Source organism: Staurois parvus, unplaced genomic scaffold (assembly GCF_062004578.1).
Source record: "Staurois parvus isolate SC_StPar_1 unplaced genomic scaffold, SC_StPar_1.0 ptg001072l, whole genome shotgun sequence".
NCBI lineage: Eukaryota > Metazoa > Chordata > Amphibia > Anura > Ranidae > Staurois > Staurois parvus.
The window spans coordinates 758,209-782,033 of record NW_028318868.1 but is presented as its reverse complement, the minus strand read 5'-3'; the positions used below and the strand labels follow the sequence as shown (position 1 = coordinate 782,033).

General features: G+C 42.7%; 1 protein-coding gene across 15 annotated transcripts in view; it reads left to right on the top strand.

Annotated features, from left to right (window-relative positions):
- The window catches only part of SCAI (suppressor of cancer cell invasion), a 1,319,466-nt gene that overhangs the window by 545,471 nt on the left and 750,170 nt on the right, over window positions 1-23,825 (top strand). For all 15 annotated transcript variants that reach the window (XR_016307572.1, XR_016307574.1, XR_016307571.1 and 12 more), the window contains exon 8: window positions 11,415-11,567. Coding sequence is in view for 10 of the 15 variants with exons in the window: in XM_089658464.1 (XP_089514590.1) it covers window positions 11,415-11,567 (153 nt within the window). In the remaining 5 variants the exon portion in view is untranslated. The remainder of the gene's footprint in view (window positions 1-11,414; window positions 11,568-23,825) is intronic.

The window sequence follows — 23,825 nt, the reverse complement described above, 5'->3', positions numbered from 1 at the left end:
GTAAAACATTCAATACCTCAAGCCACAATGCACCCTTCTAGCTGATAATATAGGTTGGTTTGTTTGGTATAGGTTTGTTAATCAATTCTGATTATAAATATATATATATATATATACTGTATGTATGGTGTGCATTCACGTTATTGACCAGGCTAGCATCTGACTGAGGTAGGTGTATTTTACACAACAGACTCTTTGGTATGGTAATTTTATGCAAGATTACCTTGGCACTTATGGGCCAACTTGTAACATTTCAAAGGAGGTAATTTGCAACTTGCAAGGGTGATAAAATGCAGATTTCTCAGTCAGACTTGAAAGGACTTGGCCAGCATTTACTGTCTAATAACATGAAAATGTGTATTAAGTATGGTAAATAGCACTCTTCAAGGGATAACTTGTTTATCTAATTAATGGTAAAAGAATGCAGTTTAGGAAATATCTAGACAACTTTGATTAGAATTTACGACTGCAGCTATCCAAAGCCAAAAGGCATTACCTGTCACCCAGAAGATCAAAGGGGCTACTAAAAGTGGCCAATCAGAGTTCTTGTCATTTTACTGAATGGGAAAAATGTTTATATTAGGGAATGTTCTTTTCGTTAAGCTGTGACAGGAGAAAGTGGGTCCTCTGAAGGTGTCTGATAATTCCATGAATATTCTAAGTACCCTGTCATCTGCCTTATCTGTACCTCTGTCTTATGGTTTGTTTCTGAGCCCATTAAATCTCTCTCTGGAAAAGAACTATTGGACTTGTTGCTGAGGGAAAATACATTTATAAATACACTTGTCATCATCCTCCACATGATATAAGACAACAGATTGCTGGGTACTGCTGTGATATAGACAACAAAACCCCCCACATGTTTATGTATTTTTAAGGATAAGTTCACCTTTTAGATAAAAATAATAAATGCACATTTTTTTGTAGGTAAAGAAATGTGCATTTATTATTTTTGTCTACAGGAGCCTGGAAAGCATTGCACCAGCAATTAGTACATCGCTGATGCCATGCAGGTCTCCTGCAGACCATTCAGAATATCTGCTTGCCTTACAAGATGTACGAGTTTCAATGAACTACCACGGTGCTCCACAGCGTTGTGGTAGTTCTTTGAAAACTACAAGCCAACAGCTGCTAAGGCTGTCGGGACTTGTAGCTCATTCATTCACAGAAGTTTGACAGATCGCACTGGTAGAATTCTAGCTGTACTATCTGTCAGAGGGAGGGGCGGCGGCTGCTGCTATGGCAACATGTTACTTGTTCCACCCTAAAAACTGGTGAAACATGTAACCTATTCCCAAAGGTGAACATATCCTTTAAAGAAGAGACCCTAGAGAATAAAATGGTGGGTGTTGCAATTTCTTATGTCACATGGTATCTGCGCAGCAGTTTTTCAAACACAATTTTTTGGAAAGAACACACTTTAATGAATTTTACAACACAAAATACATTATAATACCCAATTTTTGGTAACATATGGGGGGCACTCATGAGCAGCCACAAAAATGGCCACACATTAACTCGGCTCTGCACTGTTCACTAGCATCGGCAGCTGCTGTACTATATTTAGCCTCTACCGCTCGCCACTTTCATTACCTGCTGGCTCTGGAGTTCTCGGGCAGCAGATAGGGAAAATTTCTGACCCCTCTCATGCTGGTGTGAGGATCTCTGCAGCTCTGCCAACTAACTGCTCTACATCCATGATAGCAACCATTTCAGCCAAGACAGAGATCTCCTCCCCTGACATGCTGAATCAGCAGAACAGCTCCTCAAACGACAGCTCCATGGCCATGACAGGTATTCAACTCTGCCGGGATGCTGCCTTACTACAAAAATTCAAGCTCTTATTACAAAGGGAGCTGTAAGTCAGCAATTATCTAATACACTCTCCAGGGAGATTAGACTATGTGGCACATGGATTCATGACCTGGAAGAGAAATTAGATAATACTGTGACCACTGTCAATACCCAGGAGCGAAAACTTGATTTACTAAAAGCTGGCCTCACTGACGCTCTTAACAAGGCGTAAGATCTAGAAAACCGTAACAGAAGGGTCAATTTCGGGATCCGGGGTATACCAGAACATGTAGACCTCACTTCCACGGTCACAGCTTTACTCCAAGAGCTGATCTCTGGTACCCCTATTGAACGCTTGGAGTTCAACAGGATGCATAGAGTCCTAGGCCCAAAAAGCCCAAAAAGGTCCCCCGGGATATATTCATTAGTTAGCCACTTTTACCCTCTTTGTGCCCAGGCCAATTTTCAGCTTTCAGCACTGTCGCACTTTGAATGACAATTGTGCGATCATGCAACACTGTACCCATATGAAATTTTTATCATTTTTTTTTTTTTCAAACAAATAGAGCTTTTTTTGGTGGTATTTATATTTCAATATTTTTATTGAAAATCTGTTATAAGCAGTATACAGAAAAAGAGAAAGCATAGCCCACCAGCATGGTGAGTTGTGGCAAACAATCAAATTCATGGAATATATAGGCACATAAGAATACATCAACCAATGATGTTGTAAACAAAACAAAACTACAGTAGGGTAGCAAATATTCCATCAGTCAGTAGGCATGGGCAGTATCATATAACTAACTAACAAAAATAAGGAGACCGAAAAAAATAAACAAAAAGAGTCGAAGAAGAGGATAAAGAATAGATCGAAAAAAAAGGAGAGAAGAAAGAAGGAAAGAAGAAAGAAAGAAAAAGAAAGAAAGAGGGCCAGCCATAGGTCCCTTAAATAATAGAGATATACCTAATCGATGATTCCCATGTATACTCAAATTTAGAAGTATTATTGTTAACGATACTAGTAAGTATATTATTAATCATAATCCAAATACGTTTCTGTTTGACCAAGTCTAGCGGAATTGTTGACTGTCTCTAACGTCTAGCTATAGTAATTTGTGCCACCAACAAAAGATAAAGAATTAATTTAACTGATTTCTTGGGAATATCAGTGGGCAACAGATGAAATAAGGCTACTTCCGGTGATCTATGAATATTAATTCCCGTTACCGAATAAATGAAGTTAAATATTCAGATCCAAAATCTATTAACCACAGGACATTTCCACCATATGTGGAGCATAGTGCCCTTTTGTCCGCAGTGTCGAAAACAACTGGGTGACACAGATGGGTACATTTTAGCAAGACGTGTAGGAACTAAGTACCAGCGAAGAAGTGTTTTATAATTAGATTCAATAAGAGTAGTATTAATCGAAATTTTAGATAGATCATTGGCTGTAGTCTGCCAAGTGTCCAGATTTAGAGAGCTGTTCAAATCCCTTTCCCACTGAATCATATAGGAAAGCTTAATAAGTGGATCAACAAGGGAAGCATAAATATTAGATAAACGACCTTTCACCATCCCAATAGCCCCACAGGAGATTTCTAGAGGGGTTCTACAAGTAATTTGAGTTTACTGGTGATAAAAGATATAATTTGATGGTATCGAAACAATTCATTGGAGGGCATCTGGCATTTTGTCCGAAAAATATTGGAGAGAACGAGGACGAAGTCCATCCAAATAGTCCCCAATATGCAAAAAACCCTTATTGATCCACCATTGAAACACAGATGGTGTTAGACCAGGAATAAACTCAGGGTTACAAAAGACTGGAGCAAGAGGGGTATGTAGGGAAAAAAGAGGTTTGCGGGCCCTCCATCTATCCCAGACCATTAAAGAATAGGATTACGTAGGGCAAAGGATAGGAGGACGCAGCCGACTAGGAAGCCACATGAGAGAGCCAATAGCATAGGGACGGCAAGATAAGGCCTCAATGCCAACCCACTGGGGAACATAACCCCCAGCGGTAGTACAAGAGAGCTGTGCTATCTGAGCCGCCTGAAAATAAGTCAGATTAGGAAGTCCCAAACCGCCATGTTTTTTAGGGAAAATCTTTTTGTGGTATTTAATCATCACTGGGTGTTTTATTTTTTTGCACTATTAACAAAAATAGAGCAAAAAAATTGAAAAAAAAAAGTTTTTCTTTGTTTCTATTATAAAATTTTGCAAACAGGTAATTTTTCTCCTTCACTGATGTTTGTTGATGAGGCTGCACTGATGAGGCATCACTGGTGGGCATTGATGAGGAGGCAATGATGATGCACTGATATGCAGCAATGATGGGCACGGATAGGTGGCACTGATGGGTGGTGCTGACTGACGGCACTGACTGGCAGCACTGCTGGCCGCAACTGCTTGTACAGCACTGATGGGTGGCACTGGTGGGTGGCACTGCTGGGCACTGGTGGGTGGCACTGCTGGGCTCTGGTGGGAGGCACTGCAGGGCACTGATCTGTTCTGTCACATTTGCCGGTTGTCTGCAGAACTTTCCTCTCGCTGCGACAACTGTATTTACTCTGTGATCTGCTGTGTCATTGGAAACAGGTGATCATGTGGTAAAAAGCCACTGTGAATGGCCTTTTACCTCATCATGTGATCAGCTGTGTTCGTAGGACACAGTGACCACGGAGATCACCGAGTTCGCGGAAGGGCACTTTCTGGGAGGACGTCATATGATGCCATCCCAGAACTGCACAACTGCACTGTAGCCATCATTCGGCTATAGCGCAGTTAGATGTTAATACCACCTTCTACAGGACCAAGGAGGCAGTCATGCAGGCCGCATGGAACAAAAGAGATCTGACTTTCCAGACCTGCAGCTAGCAAATCTTTGGCGACCTAGCACCTCAAACTGTTAAAAAAAATGCAAGGCTTTAAAGCCCTTTCTCGCTGTACTTCAGGATAAAGGACTGAAATACAAATGGGGTTTCCCATTTAAACTTTTGTTTACCTACCAAAAGAACTACTCCCATATTTTCACTTCTCCTTGACCTCTTGGTGTAGGGGTTTTGGGGTTGCTTTCCAGGGGCTTGTGCCCTCCTACCTTCAGCTGATTTCTGTTCCCTTGAACTCTAGGGTACTACCCTATCGTAATCCAATGAGGCCTAGCTTGCCTTGTGCTTTTCTACTCCAGAACTTTGCTACCAGGTTTCCCCCCAAAGGGAAAAGGAATGGAGCTGGAAAAATATAGGAAGAGATTTTTTTTTTTAAATATGTATAAATTTATATAACCTGCGAGCCCAAAAAACCTCAATTCTAGTGGATCGCCAACATAAAACACATAACTACCACTGTGTATCAAAATATTTCACCAATGTATGTTGCGCTCCTTAATACCTCATAATAACCCTTAAACCCTAATTATTTTTTAAAATTACAAATCCCATTAAACAATTAATAGATACCTATTAAAAGTGATTTTGTGCCAACCAATCAAAAATTATTAGTGTGAAATCAATTGTAAATTAATAATCCTCAATAAAATACAAAATTTGTGACTGAGTGATTTTTTTTACCCTTAAATTAATTTAAAATCCCAATAATTTATAAAATTTATAAATCTAATTACAGTGATTTTAGTGCCAAATAATCATATAAACAAAATTAATATCATTAAATCAATAATAAATTAATAATCCTAAATACAATGCAAAACGTGACTGAGTGATTATTCCTCTTCAATTAGTGACTCATGTGAAATATAATTAAATTCTTTCTAAATTAATAGTCCCAACATCTATAACAAATTGTGACTCGGTGCTTGTTGCTCTTCAATCAGTGACTTTTGTGAATCCTTCAATTAGTGCAGATGTAAGCTCACCTCCTTAAATGCCTACAATTAGGCTATATACGCTATATACGCTTGCGGTTCACCTTCCTTGGAACCTGCTTGATTTGAGCTCTTTCTGATTAAATACAGAGATCCTTCCTTTTGGGTCAATGAAGATATCCTCTATCGGCTGATTATTATGATTCGGCTGTATTTTATTGTATTTTATTGAGGATTATTAATTTACAATTGATTTCACACTAATTTTTGATTGGTTGGCACAAAATCACTTTTAATAGGTATCTATTAATTGTTTAATGGGATTTGTAATTTTAAAAAATAATTATGGTTTAAGGGTTATTATGAGGTATTAAGTAGTGCAACATACATTGGTGAAAGATTTTTTTTTTAACTTGCTATTGAATGCTGTGAAAATCAAGGAATACCTTCCCAACACTCACAAGGAAATTAATACACCATATTCAGGAATGCTGCCACTGGAGTTCCTTACATGCCTTATATGTCCAATCAATTGTACTCCATTCTTCTATTGTGTCTGCTCTCATAGCTCTCTCCCTATTGTCTCTTTACCCCTCCCCTCCTCTCCTTCCACATCCCTCCCATCCTTTCCTGCCTCACCTACCCTCCCCTCATTCACTTATCAGGGATGTTTTAAGGCTGGTGGGGGACCCCTAACTTTTTATTGGCTTCTTGCTTGTTTTTAGCACATAACCAATGCTTTGACACATTTAGAGAGAAAACATTTCTGGAAATTTTGAAGCCATGGGGAAAAAAACCCCAAAACCGTTTTTTCCCTGTCTTTTCCAGAAAAATTGTAAAACAAAAATTTGGTCCTCATTGTTTGTTTATTAATGCTGATCTAACTTGAGTTTCTACTGTTAGGCACTCTGTTTCACTTGATAACATTTATGGCTACCTATTCTTCACTTGTCCACCTTGCTCCCGGGTGTCACCAATGACCCCCACATACAGTGATGCTCTGGTGTATTACCACCCCCTGCCTTGGCAGTTTTGTCTCAAATGTTATGTTCTTCACTTCCTCGTTTTCTCTCTCTCTTTCCCTTCTTCATCCCTAAGCCCCCCATTCCTTTTCCCTTTTCTCTTCCCTTGCCCCTCTGGAATCCAAATGGAAAGCTCATCTGTCGGCTTCTCTCCACAAACAAGTGAATTTTTTAAGAGTTCAACATACTGCTAAATGATAAAACAGAAAAATAGATAGAATGGACTAAACAATATTTTTATGCTAAATCCAATAAACCAGGTTCCATGCTTGCCAGTCTATTGAATGCTCTCCCTAAAAATCACAGCGAACCCCAAAACTATGGTCAACCATTTCAGCACCATATTTACTGATGTATACAAAAATCGTCCTCCATGCTTGCCAATGGCTGACCTTACCTTGGCAGATGTCACCTTCCCTTTGCTCCCTAGGGACATGAGGGATAAGGTGGATGCAGAAATCACCACTCATGAAATCCTCCTTGCCATCAAGACCCCCAAAACCTCAAAGGTCATAGGGCCTGACAGCATCACAGCCCTCTTTTACAAAACTTTTGCAGACATCTTGGCCTCACACTTTACCAATTTATTTAACCACCTAAAGTCAACTTCTGATCTTCACTCAAAAAGTCACTTAAAGCCCATGTATCCATGTTGCCCAAACTTGGCGAAGATCCCCTTATTTTCGATCCATATACTTACTCAACATTGACATTAAGCTTCTGGCCAAAGTACTGGCTTCCAGGTTGAATTCTTTTCTCACTGTTCTAATTCATAAAGACCAAGTTGGTTTTGACTAGACAGGGTTTGAACAATACATGTGGGGTAATTCATGTGATGCACCTACTCCACAGCTACAGACCACCTGGCATGCTTTTGTCATTATACAAAAGGCCTTGACACCATTTCCAGTATCTGCACTATATACTGTGCAAATGAGGCTTCAGAAATAACTTTTCAATGCTTGCAGTCTCTTTACAGCGGCCCCTCTGCTTGTGTCAAATATGTGAACTCCCTGTCCTATCTAGAGGGGTACCCAGCAGGGATCTCGCTTATTCCCAGTCCTGTTTATCCTAGCCACTGAGCCTTTAGCCCACCTCATTAGACTCAGTCCCAATGTCTATGGTGTATCTGTTGGTCATAGCCCCTACAAGGTCAGCTTATGTGCAGACAATCTCTTACTATATTTAACCCAATATGTTAATTCCTTACCGTATCTGCTATCTACGTTGCAGTCCTTCTCCCACATTTCTAGCCTCCATCTTAACGAGGACAAATCAGTAGCTCTGAATGTCATTGTACCTCCTTTTTTTTTTTTTTTTAATTTAAATATTTATTCATTTTCCATATAAAATACAAATCTCATCATTACTCTCATATAACATACAAAACTTTGATATATCCAAACCCTTAATTATATCCCTTTCAATCTTTATTCCCTTACTATCTTTATTCCCTTCACCCCCCACCCCCCCTAATACCCCCACCCTCCCCAAAAAAACCAACCTCCCCCCACAAGTAAAACCACCCACTCTGCATTTCTCGTTAAATTTTTTCCTAAATAATATGTACTTTCTGCTATCCCACTCTACTACTTCATATTTTTCACCTTGGACACAAAATCTACCCACTTTCCCCACCTCCTATAATATAACCCCATCTTGTCTTCTTGCATATAATACAATTTCTCCATCCTATTTATCTGGTTCACTCTTTCCACCCAATCCTCTTCTATGCCAAAACTTAGGTATCAGACCCTTTGCCACATTCAGATAGTACCATATACCCGAATCCTTGTATTTATTCACTGATAGCTCTGAACTATGTAGTAGACACAACTCTGGGTCCAAACCTATCTTTGTCCCAGAGACCATCCCAATCAAATGAACTATTGTCTCCCAGAAACCTTGAATCTTTGGGCACTCCCACCATATATGATATAACGTACCTATCTTTCCACACCCCTGCCAACACTCTGGTTTATTCTCCCCACTCATCTTATGTTCAACGTTCGGTGCAATGTGCCATCTTGTTAAACACTTATAGTTTACCTCCACCTCTCTCATGCTTATATTCTTGTGTGTTAGTCTATATATTTTTCTTTGTTTGTCTTCATCTATCTCTATTCCTATATCCCTTTCCCATTTTACTATGTGCATTGACTTTGTGTGTGTGTCTAGCTCAGTGAGAATCTTATACACTTTTGCTGTGCCCCGTTTCCCATCTCCACGTAATTCCAACAGCCTCTCAAACAAATTCCAATCCTTTCTCATTCTCAAAGGTTTTGGAAGATTCCCAACAAAGTGTTTTAATTGATGATATCCCCACTCATCAATCTTAATAAAAAGTTCCCTTTTATCCTCTTTTCAAATCCTTAAGTGTTCTCAATTCCTGCCCTTCCATAATATCCCTCAGTTGAATATTCTCCTTTTTAAACCATTTTCCTGTGCTCTCCTCCCTACCTGGAGGAAAATATTCTGTGTTCCTCAGTGAAATTAATTGTGAATTAAAATCCCATTTCATAAGCTTGTGCAATTTATCCCAAACCTTTAAAACATTTAATGTATAAACACTCGTGATATCTTTTAATCCTCTGTATTGTACTGGGACCCATATGATTTTACTCAAGTCAACTCCACTTAAATAATTTTCAATCTTAACCCACCTTTTTCCCTCTGGATTGTGTGTCCAGTCATAAATTCTTGCTAGAACTACTGCTCTATAATACCTCTTAAAATCTGGCACTCCCAATCCTCCCCTCTCTTTATTTCTACTCAACCAATCATTAGATATTCTAGGTTTTTTATTTTTCCATATATATCTTAACATCTTTTTATTACCTTGAAAAAAACCTCCGGAATTGTAACTGGGATCATCTGAAATTTATACAGGATTTTAGGTACAATTACATTTAAGATCTCAGTTTATGTTGGGTTGATCTTCAAATTTGATAGTTCCCCATACTCCTTTAAGCTCTTCATTAAATTTGGGAGTGTTATCCTAGGATTTCCCACATAGAACAACAGGTCATCCGCAAAGGCTGCCACTCTATGTTCAATTTTTCCTATCTGTATTCCTTTTTATATCTATGTTTTTCCTAATTGTTGCTAGCAAAGGTTTTAATGATAATACATATAACATTGGGGACAGTGGGCATCCCTTCTTGTTCCATTTGACATCCCAATAGATTCCGACCTCTCTCCGTTAACTACAATAACCGCGGAGGGCTCTCTATACAGTTTTCCTATCCACTCTCTCATTCTAACGCCCAATCCTAGGGTTTCCAGAGTGTCCATCATAAAGCTCCCATCTACTCTATCGAATGCCTTTTCAACATCAATCGAAAGCACCACTGCCGGAGTTTTCCCCTTCCTAGCCTTTTGGATAAGCAACAAAGTTCTCAACCCATTGTCTCTACCCTCCCTCCCTGGCACAAACCTCACCTGGGCTCCCTGAATCCATTCTGGCATTAAATCTTTCAACCTATTTGCTAAAACCTTTGCATATAACTTGGTGTCTATGTTCAAAAGTGAAATTGGTCTATAACTAGAGCACTGAGAAGCATCCTTCCCTTCCTTTTGAATAAGCACCACATTGGCCTGTAAAGATTCCTGCCTCATCTCCATCTCCCCACCCAGGGCATTCATATATTTCTTCAATTTAGGTATTAACAATCCTTTATCTTTTCTCCCCTCCCCCAACTTGATGCAGTTATTCACTTTCTGGTTATTACAGAACACAAGGAGGACACTCTTTACGTCTGGAGAAAAAGAGATTTAAAGCGAAGTTCCAGTGGGAAAGAATAAAAAAAGTCAGCAGCTACACAAACTGTAGCTACTGACTTTTAAAAAACAGACACTTACCTGTCCCTCGATCCCACGCTGCCTCCCCCGCAGCCAGTTTCACCGGCTGCCCTGTGTTCCCGGTTCCAGCATCTTTAATGTGGGCACCTGGCTGGGACAGCTTGCAGCTTCACAGCCAGGTTCTCACTGCACATGCGCGAGTAGTGCTGCACTTCTTGAATGGTCTTGTAGTATTCTGGGACCTGTCAAGTGTCCCAGAAGACTAAGGGGAGGGAGGGGGGGAGGACAACTTCCACTACGATTGCCTAGGCGACCGCAGTGGAAGTAGAAGCTGGTACCTGTCAATTTTGGGTACCCGCTCCCCAAAGGTGCCAATCTTTAACGGGGAGCAGGGGACCAATCCTTAAAGCGGAACTTCCCCTTTTGGTGGGAGCTCCGTTTAACCTCCACATACGGAATGGCTTTTTCACAGTCAGAGCTTTAAAAACAAAGAATGGACTCCCTGAAGGCCTGGATGGGTTAATAAATGCATACAATATAACTGGATATTTTCATTTAGAGGTAATAACACAAAGAGTAGTTGATCCAGGGAATATCTGCTTGTCTCCTGGCAGATCAGGAAGAATTTTTTTTCCTACTAGAGCAAACTGGATCATGTTTTATTGGGGTATTTGCCTTCCTCTGGATCAACTGTGGGTATAGGATTGTGTATATAGGGGTTTTCAATATCTTTTTCTTGCTGGTTTAACTAGATGAACGAGTGTCTTTTTCAGCCACACTATGAAACTATGTCCGTCCGTCCCCCCCCCCCCCCCCCCCGAAAAAATCCCTTTTGAGCAGCTGCTTCAACTGTCTTTCTTTGTTATACTGTATATTTAGTATCATTATGATAAGGAGTGATTCTCAAATATCTAACTTTCTGATCGCTAAAGATTTGTTTCTGAAGTATATAACTTTTCTTTTCCTGGCAGGCAGACCCGGTGATGATTTTAAATGATGACAACACAATTGTGATAATTTCCAATCGGCTGGTGGATGGTACAGGACCCGTGCTGGAACAGGGTATGGTGGTGGGACAGTTGATGCTTGCTGATGCCCTTATAATTGGCAACTGTAATAATCAGGTGAGGAAATTTTTTTTGGACATTCCATGAAATGTAGGCTTGAGAAACCTAAATGCTGTTATTCTCATTAGTACCCTTTTTAAGGCTTTTTTTAAATATGCTAGCCAAAGCTTAAATAATATCAGATTTCTTAATCGTACAGTACAGGACACGTCTTGACCATGGGGTATATGCTGGCACCTTCAGGTGAAGACACTGGCAAACAAAATTGTTAGGATAGCCCATATATAAGTCATCCCGCTTCATGCAAACATTAGTTTTTTGCTAGTTTCCTTGTGTGATAAGCAACCTTTTCTGGCTTATGATTTTGATTACAAGGGAAGTTTGAAGAGTGTGTCTGGTTCTTCACATGGAGAAGTCCTTTCTCCACATGGCTGCATCAATGCCACTAAGATTGCAGCTTCAAGATTGAAGGCACCTATGGAACCATATCTGAACCCTGCCACATGGAATGGATAAGGGTGGCCTATAACATTACCTGGACTGGATTCTGCATGTGGTGCTCACCCTCAGTACACCTTAGAGCATGATTTAGTTAGCTGCAGAGTGCTATACAGGTCCAGCATAGTAGAAATCCATATCCTGGGCGTTCCGGTGCTTAAAGACCGTTCTGAAGTGGGGAATTTCCATATATCGGTCTATTCCTTAGAAAGGTGCTAATACTACAGTGTGTTGAGTCCAGTGCTTTGCCCTTTCCCCTGTGGCTCCCCCTCATCCCCATCACACCCAGTACCTCCTTGTCTGCAGCCTGGGCTTAATTGCTGGACATTGTATCTCTGCTTTGGACAAATAGGGGTGGATGGTGATTTTGTCACAGCCATGGCCTAGTGTGCACCTCTTTCCACATAGTAAGGATATTTTGTTGCAAGTCCTGTGACATATTCAGGTGTGCAGTGGCCATTTCTGTGTGCATAGTCCAGCCCTCTGTAGTTGATACACAGCCATCCCTCTGGCTCTGAGCATCCTGTGGAGCACAACAGACAGGCACACAACAGCTCTAGCTGCTACTGTACTCCAGTTGTGGCTCAGGTCTGTGCATCATCTTTCACTGGGTTATCCATCCAGCAGCTTCCATTGTGGGACAGAGTACAGGTGTAGCCCTTCTGCTCTGTGGCAACAGTCTCTGCACTGATCGAGGTTATGAGTAAAACATGGGACAAGTTGGCAGGCCAGCACACACTGTGCATAAGTGCCAAGATGCTCTACACCTGGGTCTTTGGACCTCTTCACTCCTCAGTCTCCTTATATCTCCTCGGGTACTCCTAATACCTCCTCTTTAACTGGAGAAAATATTTCAGCCTCTATGGTAGACCTGATGAGAAAAGTCTCTGCTCTCCTAGAAACTGCAGAATGAGCAAGGTGTAAGCGTCGCCAGTCCGTGTCCCCTGCTGACCCATTTGATGGCTTATCCAGTGCAGCAGCGTCACCACCCTGATGAGGAGGGAAGAATCGTTAAGGGAGTCTAAGAAGTCCTCCATGGAGTATGGGTAATCTTCCTCGATCTGTCCTAAGCTGAAGCAAACCATTTAAATTTGGTGGACAAGGTGCACTCTTGTTTGAAGTTCAAACCACTTGCTCCCAAAACCTAGTAAGTTTGTTTCTGGTTCACCCACTAATACAGCATGTACTGTACGAGAACTTGCCATGGTCAAAGTGTATACATTTCCTCAGTGGTTTGCACAGCAGGGGCCTACCACAAAAAATGGAAAGTGCCTGTGGAGGATCCGGCTTTTTCCTGCCTCAATAAGTCCCTTAAGTTTTCGTTAAGGATTTCATAGTCTTCAAACGCCCAATGGACAAAAAAATTTGAGGCAGTTCTTAACCACTTCAGGCCCTTAGGACTCACTGGTATGTCCTTGGGTTGAAGTAGTTCTAACAAGTGCATGGCTGCAGTTTTCAGCACTGATCCTGATATCAAAATTCACAGCAGGCGATTGGCTTCCATGTAGAAGTGATCCAAGCGGCTCTACAGTCACTCAATTTGTTCAACATTGAGAGAAGGGGGCTCCTCCTCCCACCCATGCCCACCACTGTTCCCATGCTCTCCAGTACAATCTGGGAGCCCAGGGCCGCTGTGACCTGTCAACTCATAGAGGAAAGGCACGTACAGGTTTCGGTTTTATGTTTACAAGCCGTCAACAGCTTGTAAAAAATCTGATCAAACCAGTCTTGCTTTGATCAGATGCTTTTGAGGACAGAGGAGAGATCTGGGATCTAATACATCCCAGATCTCTCACTAAAGAGTACCTTTTGCTGTTCACGGCCCATGTGGTGTCTATGGTAGTCTAGTAGTTTGCCAAACTCTGGCAGTCTTGACTAAGTGCATGGGGTACAACCCTGGAACAATCTTGCTGGATCCCTCAGTACTCCACAAATCAAAACTCCTCCCAATAGCCTTGCACTACTGCATAGACAGATTTTCAGGTTCCCTGTGCCTGTGATCCTTGCTTGGCTCTCATTTCAGTACAGATAGACAGAATCTTGTGATTGAAGAACTGGTCTGCAGAGGCAGTTTGTGAAAAAAAAGTTCTTACAAATGATTGCATATGAGGGAGAGTAGACACGTTTTTTTAAGGAAGTCACAAGCAGAAAAAACACTCTTATCCAGTAAGAAAAAAACTAAATCTGAAGGGTTGTGGAAGAGTTTCTTCCACAGCCCTCCTAGTACTTCATTTCAAAAGCCAAATGCTCCACTCAGCTCCATCACATATTCTGGATGTCACAGCCAGCCAAGTCCGTCTTGCAATGAAAGGACACCCCCACTGTTACAAGTGGGTGACACTTTTTCAGCAGCCTGGACATTTTAGACCTATGGGTTTGGGACATGGTGTTCCAGGGTATAGGCTGGGTTTTTACTCCCTATTGCCTCCCTGCTGTATGCCCTCTAGCCTTCTCGACTCCCTGAAGAGATTGTGGGCCTTCCAGCCTTACAACAGCTTTGATTTTTGGTACTGCTTGTACCAGTTCCCTCAGAGGAATGGTTTCACAGAAATTATTCAAACTCACTTACTGTTCCAAACTCTAGTTGTGGTATTCATTCCAAACTAGACTTGAAAGTTCTTAACACCTTTTATGTGGGTCTAAAGGTAGTGGTCTCTAATTGCATTGCTGCAGCAGGAAAAATTCCAAGCATTAATAAATATTAAGGATTAATATTTGCATATTCTCATTTTTCCCCTGAATCAGTGATTCCTGCAATTTACAGTGGGTGAACAGCAATTCCAGTTTGTGGCTTTTTTCTTTGGCCTGTCCATAAATATTGAGAAAGCATACAGAATTTGTATATTTCCATTTTTTCCCCTGCATCAGTGTTTCCTGCAATTTATGGCGGGCGAGCAGCACTTCCAGTTTGTGACTTTTCTCTTTGGCCTGTCCATGGCTCTTGGCCCTTCAAATCATCATCTTCTGTTGAAGAATCTCTTCATTCTGGCCTGGCAGCTAATATGCAGCAAAAAATACAGACACTTAAGAGCTTAAGGTGGCTGAGGTGATACCTCTGTAGGCTGAGGAATACCTCAGCCTACAGAGGTGTACGTTAGATTCACCCCACCGCTTTGACATGGCCCAAGCCTTAATGTTTCTTTCCAGGGAAAGAGCGTTGGTCCTCCAAGCTCATGTCTGGACCCTCCAACAATGTTTCTGTTTTTGCACAAGTGTTTTGGGCCTCATGGTTGCCTCATTTCAGGTGGAGATGTTTGTCCAGTTTCACTCTAGGCCTGTACAGTGAATGTACTGACTGCATATGACAGACTCCCTCAGTCTCTTGACGGATCCATGCGCCTATGTCCCAATGCCAGAATATCACTGATCTGGTGGCTAACCAACCCTGCAGAAGAATCACGGAATTAATTTCTACTGTTAACCTGCACGGTTAACAGTAGAAAGCGACAAATGGTGAAGTAAGAATTGCACGGGACATAGGTCCAGGGAGTAGGTCATCACATGAGCAATGATTGAATGTATCTGAAGCCAATAAGGCTGTATCATTGGGCACTCCCATCAGATGTGTAGGAGTGTACTAATCGCTTGGTGGTATCGCCAACAAGAGTTAGAAATACTCTGGTCAAATTTATGGAGCAAAGAAGTTACTCTATACCATCTGAAATACAGTTTGTAGTTTTCTGGGGTCGAAACGCATATTGAGCCTTTGTAAATGTTACCGTAAATCCGGTCCCAGTCTTCCTGTGATAGGTCCAATTGTAAGTCCCTGGCACAGGCCATGCATGCCTTTCTTGTGGTTGCTTTGTTTTCTTTTCCCAACAGGGTATATAGCACAGACATAATGTCTCTGAGGGGTATCCATAGAGCATATTTTTTAAAATTGAGTAAGTGGCCTTGCAAAAGCCCTTTTTTGATCTGGACTACGTAAACAATTATGAAGCTGCATATATGCCCATGGGGTTAGTTTAATTGCCGGCCATTTAGCTATGAGGCTCTCTCTCGTCAGGAGTACGCCATCGTTCAAGAAATGATAAAACCTCAGGTTAGCAAGAGGTGAGGCTTCGGACATGAATGAAGGAAACATTCCAGGAGGGAAATCTGGGTTCATTCGGATAGGTGTAAGAGGACCAGGTGTCAAGGACAATCATGATTTCACACATACCAAACAAAAACATGACAATGTAGGCCCAATGGGATGTGTTGCCTTGCCAGCCATGGACATGCAGCTAGGGGCGGTTGCAGAGAAGGCAGCTTCCAAGTTTACCCATGCCTTCCTTGTTTAGTTGGAGGTCCAATCAACTATTCTTGCCAAGTGGCAAGACCAGTAATACTGGTAATACTGGCGAATGTCAGGGAGTCCAATTCCTCCCTTTCGCTTCGGCATTGTATGTTGCTCATAGCTGACCCGGGGACATTTGTGGCACCATAAGAATGTGGTGCATAACTTCTTGTAGGAGCCAAAGAATGAGTTGGGGAGACCGATCGGGACTGTTTGCATAATGTATAATAGACGAAGAAGCAAGTTCATTTTGAGGATTGCAGCTCTGCCGAACCAAGAAAATATCGGTTTGTTCCAGGTCTGAAGAACAATAGTTATGTTTTGGAGAATGGGTAGAAAGTTTCTCAGATAGAGTTCTGAAAGGTGAGGTGGGAGCTGAATCCCCAAGTAGGTAATAGCCTCTGGTTGCCACGTGAAAGGGAAATTGTCTTGTGTTTGCCTAACCATCGTTGTAGGTAATATGATATTAAGCGAATGTGATTTATTGAAGTTAATTTTAAAGTTAGAAATGTATTGGAAGGTTTTTTTTAAATCCTGGAGAAGAATGGGAAGAATGATGTATGGTTCTGAGAGGAAAAGTAGGATATCGTCAGCAAAAGCCGCTAGCTTGTGTTGTTTGCCCTCTCTCGTAATACCTCTAATGTTACAGTTTGCTCGGATGCATCGTAAGAAGGGTTCCAACATGATTATGAATACAAGGGGGTTAGTGGGCATCCCTGTCGGGTCCCATTGTGGATGAGGAAGGCATTTGACAGGAGGTCATTAACCCTGACTTTGGCCGTGGGTGTGGCGTTTACATACATAATCAAGTTCATTAGGCGCAGGGGCAAGCCAATTTTCCGTAAGACCGCTTCCAGGTAGTCCCAGGCCAACCTGTTAAATGCCTTATCTGCATCAAGTGAAAGAAAGAAGCCTTGCCGCTTCGAATGCGTCAGCCAATGATGTTTATTTATTGCCCTTACGGTATTATCTGTCGCATCTCTTCTTGGCACGATCCCTGCCTGGCCAGTTGATATGAGAGAGTCAATTATGTGAAGAAGGTGGTTTGCTATTATTTTGGCAAAGATTATTAGATATACGATAAGATTGGACGATAGTTGGCTACCGACATAGCGTCCTAACCTCCTTCCGGTATAAGTGATATATGAACTTCTGAAAGATACAGCATTGACTGGCCCTGGGTAGCAAGTGAATTAAACGCATGGAAAAAAGGTTGTGCAAGGATCTCCAAGAAAGTTTTATAGTAAGTTGTTGTAAACCCATCCGGATCTGGATTCTTGCCATGTTTAAGTTGGGAGGTCAATGTTTTAAGCTCCTCAGAGGTTAACGGACCATCTAATTCACCATCTAATTCATATACGTTTGTTTGAGATAGGTTTGGGGAGATAGTGGGCCAGAAATCCCGAATAATATCCGTGTGCTGTCGAGCATCCTCTGCTGGTTGTGGAGCCAGTGGAAGGTTCTAGAGTGCCATATAATATTTTTCAAATTCTGCCGCTATGTCTGACGTGGTTTTTAGGATATAACCTTGCTGGGTGTGAATTTGATGTATTGTCAGTGCTGCCTTCTTAGCTTGTAGCACCCTAGCCAGATATTTGCACTTTTATTACCATGTTCATAGAACAAGTTTGGAGATAGTATATATTTACACTTAGATTTCCTCCCCAGTTCTTCCAGTAATTGTTTGCACATGGTTACAAGGTCGAAATCTGTGTTTTAAAGCCTGTTTACTCCAGAAAGTTTGCAAATTAGAGTGTATTCATAAATGTAAAGAGTCTAAGGATGCTTGTACTGCTCGTTTGCAGGAAGCTGCGATTGCAAGTAAAAGTCTGCGTGCTACACATTTATGCACCTCCCATTGAGTGAGCGAGGTAGTATCAGGGGTTACGGTTTCACGAAAGTAGTTAAGCAGACATTCTTGAGTTTTAGAAACCACAGATGGGCCTATGAGGAGGAAAGAGTCTAGCCGCCAAGTCTTGGGATTAACCTGGATATCTGGAAGGCATGAAGTCATGGTGATGGGATGGTGATCTGAGAGGACCATTGGTTCAATGGTGGCCCCTTCCAAGGTAGGGGAAATCTTTCTGTGAGTGAAAGAGATAGTCGAATCTCAAATAGCGATTATGGGGTGTGGAGAAGAATGTAAAGTCCTTATCGGTCGGGTGTAGGGTATGCCAGGTATCATGCAAGAGGAGGTCTTGAAGTTGCACCTTGATTTGCTTGAGCACTTGTTTTAGATGAAGTGCCGGTCGAGGTATCTTCCAGGGAATTTAAGGCCACATTAAAGTCTCCTCCAAGGATCAAGATGCCCGATTGAAAAGACGCTAGCGTTTGAGTATTTTTTTGCAAAAAAAACAACCTGAGCTGTATTCGGGCTATATATATATTGGCCAGTGGGATTGGCCTGTCATAAAGGAATCTACCTTCTTTGTAAGCGATGGAATCTACAATCTCCAGGGCTGACATCACCCCCCATCAGTTACAGCGTATCTCTTCCTCATAGTGGTGCTCACAGCTTAATTTCTCCCTGTGGGAGAGGGGGACAGCCAAATAGCAGATTATGGCAAATTATAGCAGATATAGCAGATTAGAAGGGATGGGGTGCCAGGGCCATGTCTCATATGCATTGGCGTATAACCGGTAATTTGAAAACCCCTCACCGAAGAGGTACAGCGTGGGGGATGATGAGGCCCAGTGGATTCCCGCCTCTTTGTGTTGTTGACATAAATATATTGCTTGGTTAAGGCCTGTCTATGAAGCAATTTTGCCTTAATAATGATTAATTACATAGCAATAAAGTGTAAGAGTATGCATATAATTAAAAACTGAGTAAGGTAGTCAACCCATTCTTAATCAGCAAGCACTACAAGAAATATTGTATAAAATGATTTGGCAAAACAGATGGTGACATATGAGGGTATCTCTCATCGGTCATGAGCAGATAGGCTTATAAACAGCTATAATACGTAATATCAACAGCGTAGTGTCTAGTGGAGATTTCAAATGTTCAACGTATAGCATGATATGCATAAAGAGAAGCAGAGGGAGGGACATATGATGCAGTATATCAGTGGGAGAGTTATATGTTATACACATACCCCAGGATTGCGAGTAGAAAGATGTCATTAGACCGTATCAGGCAAGATCCTTGGAGACGGACGCAGGGTGGGCTTCATCTGTTATACTGAGGAAGTTTTCTCTCTGAATTTGGTACTATTCACGACATGCCTTACGATGAGCTGGAGAGGCTGTGAGGTTGTCTCCAAATGCGGATCTCTGCCGATTTCTGGGTACAGAATATATCTGGGATGCTAAGGCTCAGCTGGCTGTTCGTCAGGCGGGGGGACCGCGATTGATTGGAGGGTGCTTTGTGGTCTGCCTTCCCCATGATGTGTGCTTGCTCTACCTACTCGTGAAAGGCTTCCAGGCTCTCCGTGTGTCGGAGTGGGAGGATCAAGCTCCGGGCTCAAGCCACGCCACCCATAAGGGCACATTTAAGACTTGTCCGCAGTCCACATTCTTGGATTAGGCAATTGACAGATTGACTTTTTATAGTCACCAGCTCCTGGATGCGAAGAAATTGTCTCAGGGCATCCAGGAGCTGCTAACTAGGTTAGTCTGGGCTTTTTCATGAATTCCTTCCTCTTTATTTCCTCAGGGACTAGTGTACACACAGTCCCCAGGACAAGATAGGTTCTGTAGGTTTGTGTTTATATTGAATTTGTATGTAAGTTGGGACAGGTACATTTTTTAAGTGTAACTCCAGCCAAAAAGTGATTTTAAGTTTTGGATAGTATAGGGAATGGTTAACTGCCCATGCAGTGATGTGGGATTGCTAACAGGTTTGCCAGAGAGTAGGTGGCAGCGTACGGTGAGCAGCAAGATGGCCGCCCGTCGATTTCTGGGACCAGCATGACATCACACTGTCTCCGTTCTTAAGTATGAGTCAGATGCAAGTTAGATGTTTGTAACTCAAGGGCTGCCTGTAGTGATTGATGTTACTGAGGTCAAAACCAAAGTCTCTGGCTTCTATTTTCATGTCAGTTTCTCCTTGTAGTGCCTTTGTGGGTGGAGTGTCATAACTACCCTAATCTAAGGGTTGAACTCAGCTACCTACAGTGATGATTGTTTTGCAACTTGACTGCTTGGCCACTCTAAGGTTGTGGGCTTGGTACCTTGCCTGTTTTGTGGTCTGTGAGTACACCATTAATGAAATAAATGTAGCACTTGCTAGTGCTTTGCAGTGTTGGCTCCTTGTGTATTCTCTCCTCGTCTTTCAGGACAGCACCTGGAGAGAATGTAGCTTCACCCTTTCTCACAGGAAACACTGCAGCCAAGACTTCAAAACCCAACATTACCTTCAGTTTTTGTATTTCCTCCGCCATGGTGGAAGTGCTGCAGGGAACTGAGGGGGGGGGGCTGCACTCTGTTCGGGTGCAGAGGCAGGTTGGTGGCTTACTCTGGTGTTTGTTCTTTTTTGACCATCACAGCACCCCCCCCCCCCCCGATTGGGGAGTAATGGCCAGCTGGAGGTCCTGTCCCTGTGTGCCTAGAGTGCTCTGGTGGTGTCTGGCTGGTCGGGTCAGCCTAGATGTGTGGCAGTATCCCTCTGTGTGGCTTCTCTCTGCATGCCAAGTCTGGGTCCCAGGCCGTAGGTAACGCTGCTTTCGGGAGGGAAGTGACGGCAAGTGGTTCCGGCCGCTGGAACGCAGGAGGAAGGGGCAGGTCATTTAGTTGTTTTCTGCTTCCCAGAGTCGTGGAAATGTCGGGAAGCATGCTTAAAGGACCAGATGTCCCTTAGGCATTCGCTGTGCACTCTGCATGATGGAGGACCCAGAGGTAGTGGCAGTGATGATGGAAGCAGGCACCTCTTGCACCAGCCAGACCCGGGTAAGGAGGGGTGCAGTGGTGCCTTTGTTATCCTTGTTGCTGGGCTTGTAAGGAAGCCTGCTGCTGTTCTTCTGAGGTGACTCTGCTCAGTTTTTCAACCTGGTGGTTTCTCTGCGCAGGGGGTTAATAATCACTCTCCTCCACATTGGTGTTCTGTTTCTTGGCTGTGTGAGTGGGGCCAGGATAAAGGTCCCTATATTATGTGGCTGTGTTGGTTGTTTCTGTTTTGTTTTAGGCTAAAGCCACAGCCAAATCTAAGAGTTTCTCCAAGGAAATGCCTCTCCTGTAAGAATCCTCTCAGAGATTCTTGGTTGAAACCCTAGTGCAGATTCTTGTGCAGTATTGGCTGTTTGGTCAATGAAGGGTCCTCACTGCAGTACAAGCAGTTAGTCTCTTCAGTAAGGGAGTTAAAGTGATACTAAACCCACAACAGTACAATCAGTCTGTATATACAGTAAAGCATGCTTGTTATACTCACTGTGGAACCTAAGGGGTTAATCATCTGCATTCTGTAAAAACGCTGTTTGATCCTGACTTCTCTGATCCTCCCCTTCTTACAGTATCCCCCTCTTATTTCCTGATAAGACATATTGTGTGGAGTTGCTAGAGAGGTTTTTTTTTTCTTGGTAGAGTGCATGTTCTCAACACAGGGCCAATCAGCACTGTCCAGACAGAGGTCAGGGGTCCTGCATCTTCCTAGAAAACTCCTCCTACAAACTTTAACATGTGCTGGGCTGATAGAAGTCACAAGACTGCTCTGACTGCTGATGAGAAAAGGTATTTAGCTGTAAAATAATTGCACTTCCATGTTCTGTGGGAGACCAGATATAGTGAATGCAGGGTCCTGGGTTTAGTAACACTTGAACAGAAACACCAGGTTTGTTCCATTCTTTGGTGGACAAGATGCCGGAGAGTTTTGTCAAATTCTCAGAAGAGCACCCTGGCCACCCTTCTGCTGTCAGAAGGGGAGGTGGAAGCTGCAAGGTCCTCCAAATATAAGTTGGCATTGGAGGATCTACACCACCCTGGAGATTCAGGAGGATGAAGTACAGCAATCTATGATAAGATGTATGTCTTGTATGAGGGCTTGGATGAAGTCAAACGCAGTGTCTTTCCATTCCATAAAGTCCTATCTCAAGCAGTAAAGAAAGAGTGGAGGGATGCAGAGCGGGGTCCGTTCTTTTCCAAATCCCTCAGAAGGTTTCCCTGGGTTTTGCAGAAAAAGCAAAATTCGTTGCAGCCTTCTCACAAGTTTCCCGACATACGGACTTCAGGATCTGGGTGTCATGATGATGGATAAGAGGGCAGATTTCCTACTCAAAAAAGCATAGGACTGTATCTTGTCCAATCTTAATCCTGCAATGATTCCACGGTAGTGGCCGGAAATTTAGAATGTTGGCTTGACCAGGTAAAGGAGCACATGGAGGCAGGGACCTCTAGAAGGGAATTATTGGAGTCCTTCCCGACCCTTTGAGGGTTGAGGGTATATGGCAAACTCTTCAGCCGAGTCGATTAGGATGTTGGCCAGGTCCATGGCTCTGGTTAACTAAGCCAGACAAGCCATTTGGCTCAAGACATGGTTTGGAGATACTGCTTCAAAGGTCAAGTTGCGTGTAATCCCTTTTTCAGGTGTCCTGCCCAGACCTTGAGACCGTTCTGGATAGGATGGCAGATATGAAGAAAGCCTTCCCATCCAAAAAGAAGAAACGACCGCTTAGGCTGAATTTTCGTAATTTTTCACAGTCCCAAAGAGATGAAGAGCAGAGCCAGAAGAGCGGTTGGAACCCTCAAAAAAAGTAAGAGAAAAGGGGGGGGAGATGCTCTTCAGGTCTCCAGTGCAGTCCACAAAAAGCCAATGATGGTCCCCACCGAGTAGGGGGAAGTCTTTAGTCTTTCCTTCCGCAATGGGAAGAGGCAACGTCGAGCACGTTTGTCAGAAACATCATCGCTCAAAAATACAGTCTGGAGTTTGCAGAAATTCCCCCGAAAAGTTTTTTTGTTACCAATCTCCCAAGGGATCAGGAGAAGGCCCTGGCAATGACGTCCCTCTTAGAGCAACTGATGCAGCAGGTGGTCATCATTCAGGTTCCCAGGGAACAGGAGGGTCAGGGTTTCTATTCACATATTTTTTTGGTCAAGAAACCCTCGGGGAAGTTCTGTTTGATTCTGAATCTAAAGATTCTCAATAGATCCATTCAATACATGCGTCTTTTGTATGGACACAATTTATTTGGTGAGGAAATTGTTAACTCCAGGTTGCTTCATGGCATCTATTGACCTCAGATACGCTTACCTGCCCATCACTGTAGCCCTCTCATCGCAGAGATTTCTCTGGCAGGATTGAATTTGGGGGCAAGTATTTGGCATCTGCAGTTCAGAGCACTACCTTTCGGAGATTTGTTTTCCCCCAGGGTTTTACCAAGGTGATGGTAGAGGTATTGGAGCACTTGAGGCTAAGGGGGATCTCAACTGTGCCTTATTTAGATGACCTACTTCTGTTTGCAGAATCCGGGAGTCAGTTATTGGAACTGCAGATGACCCAAGTACACCTTCAAAGGTTGCATTGGCTTTTAAACATGGAGAACTTGATACCAGCTAAGAGAATGAGGTTCTTGGGCTACACATTAGATTCAGTGCAGCAGAAGATC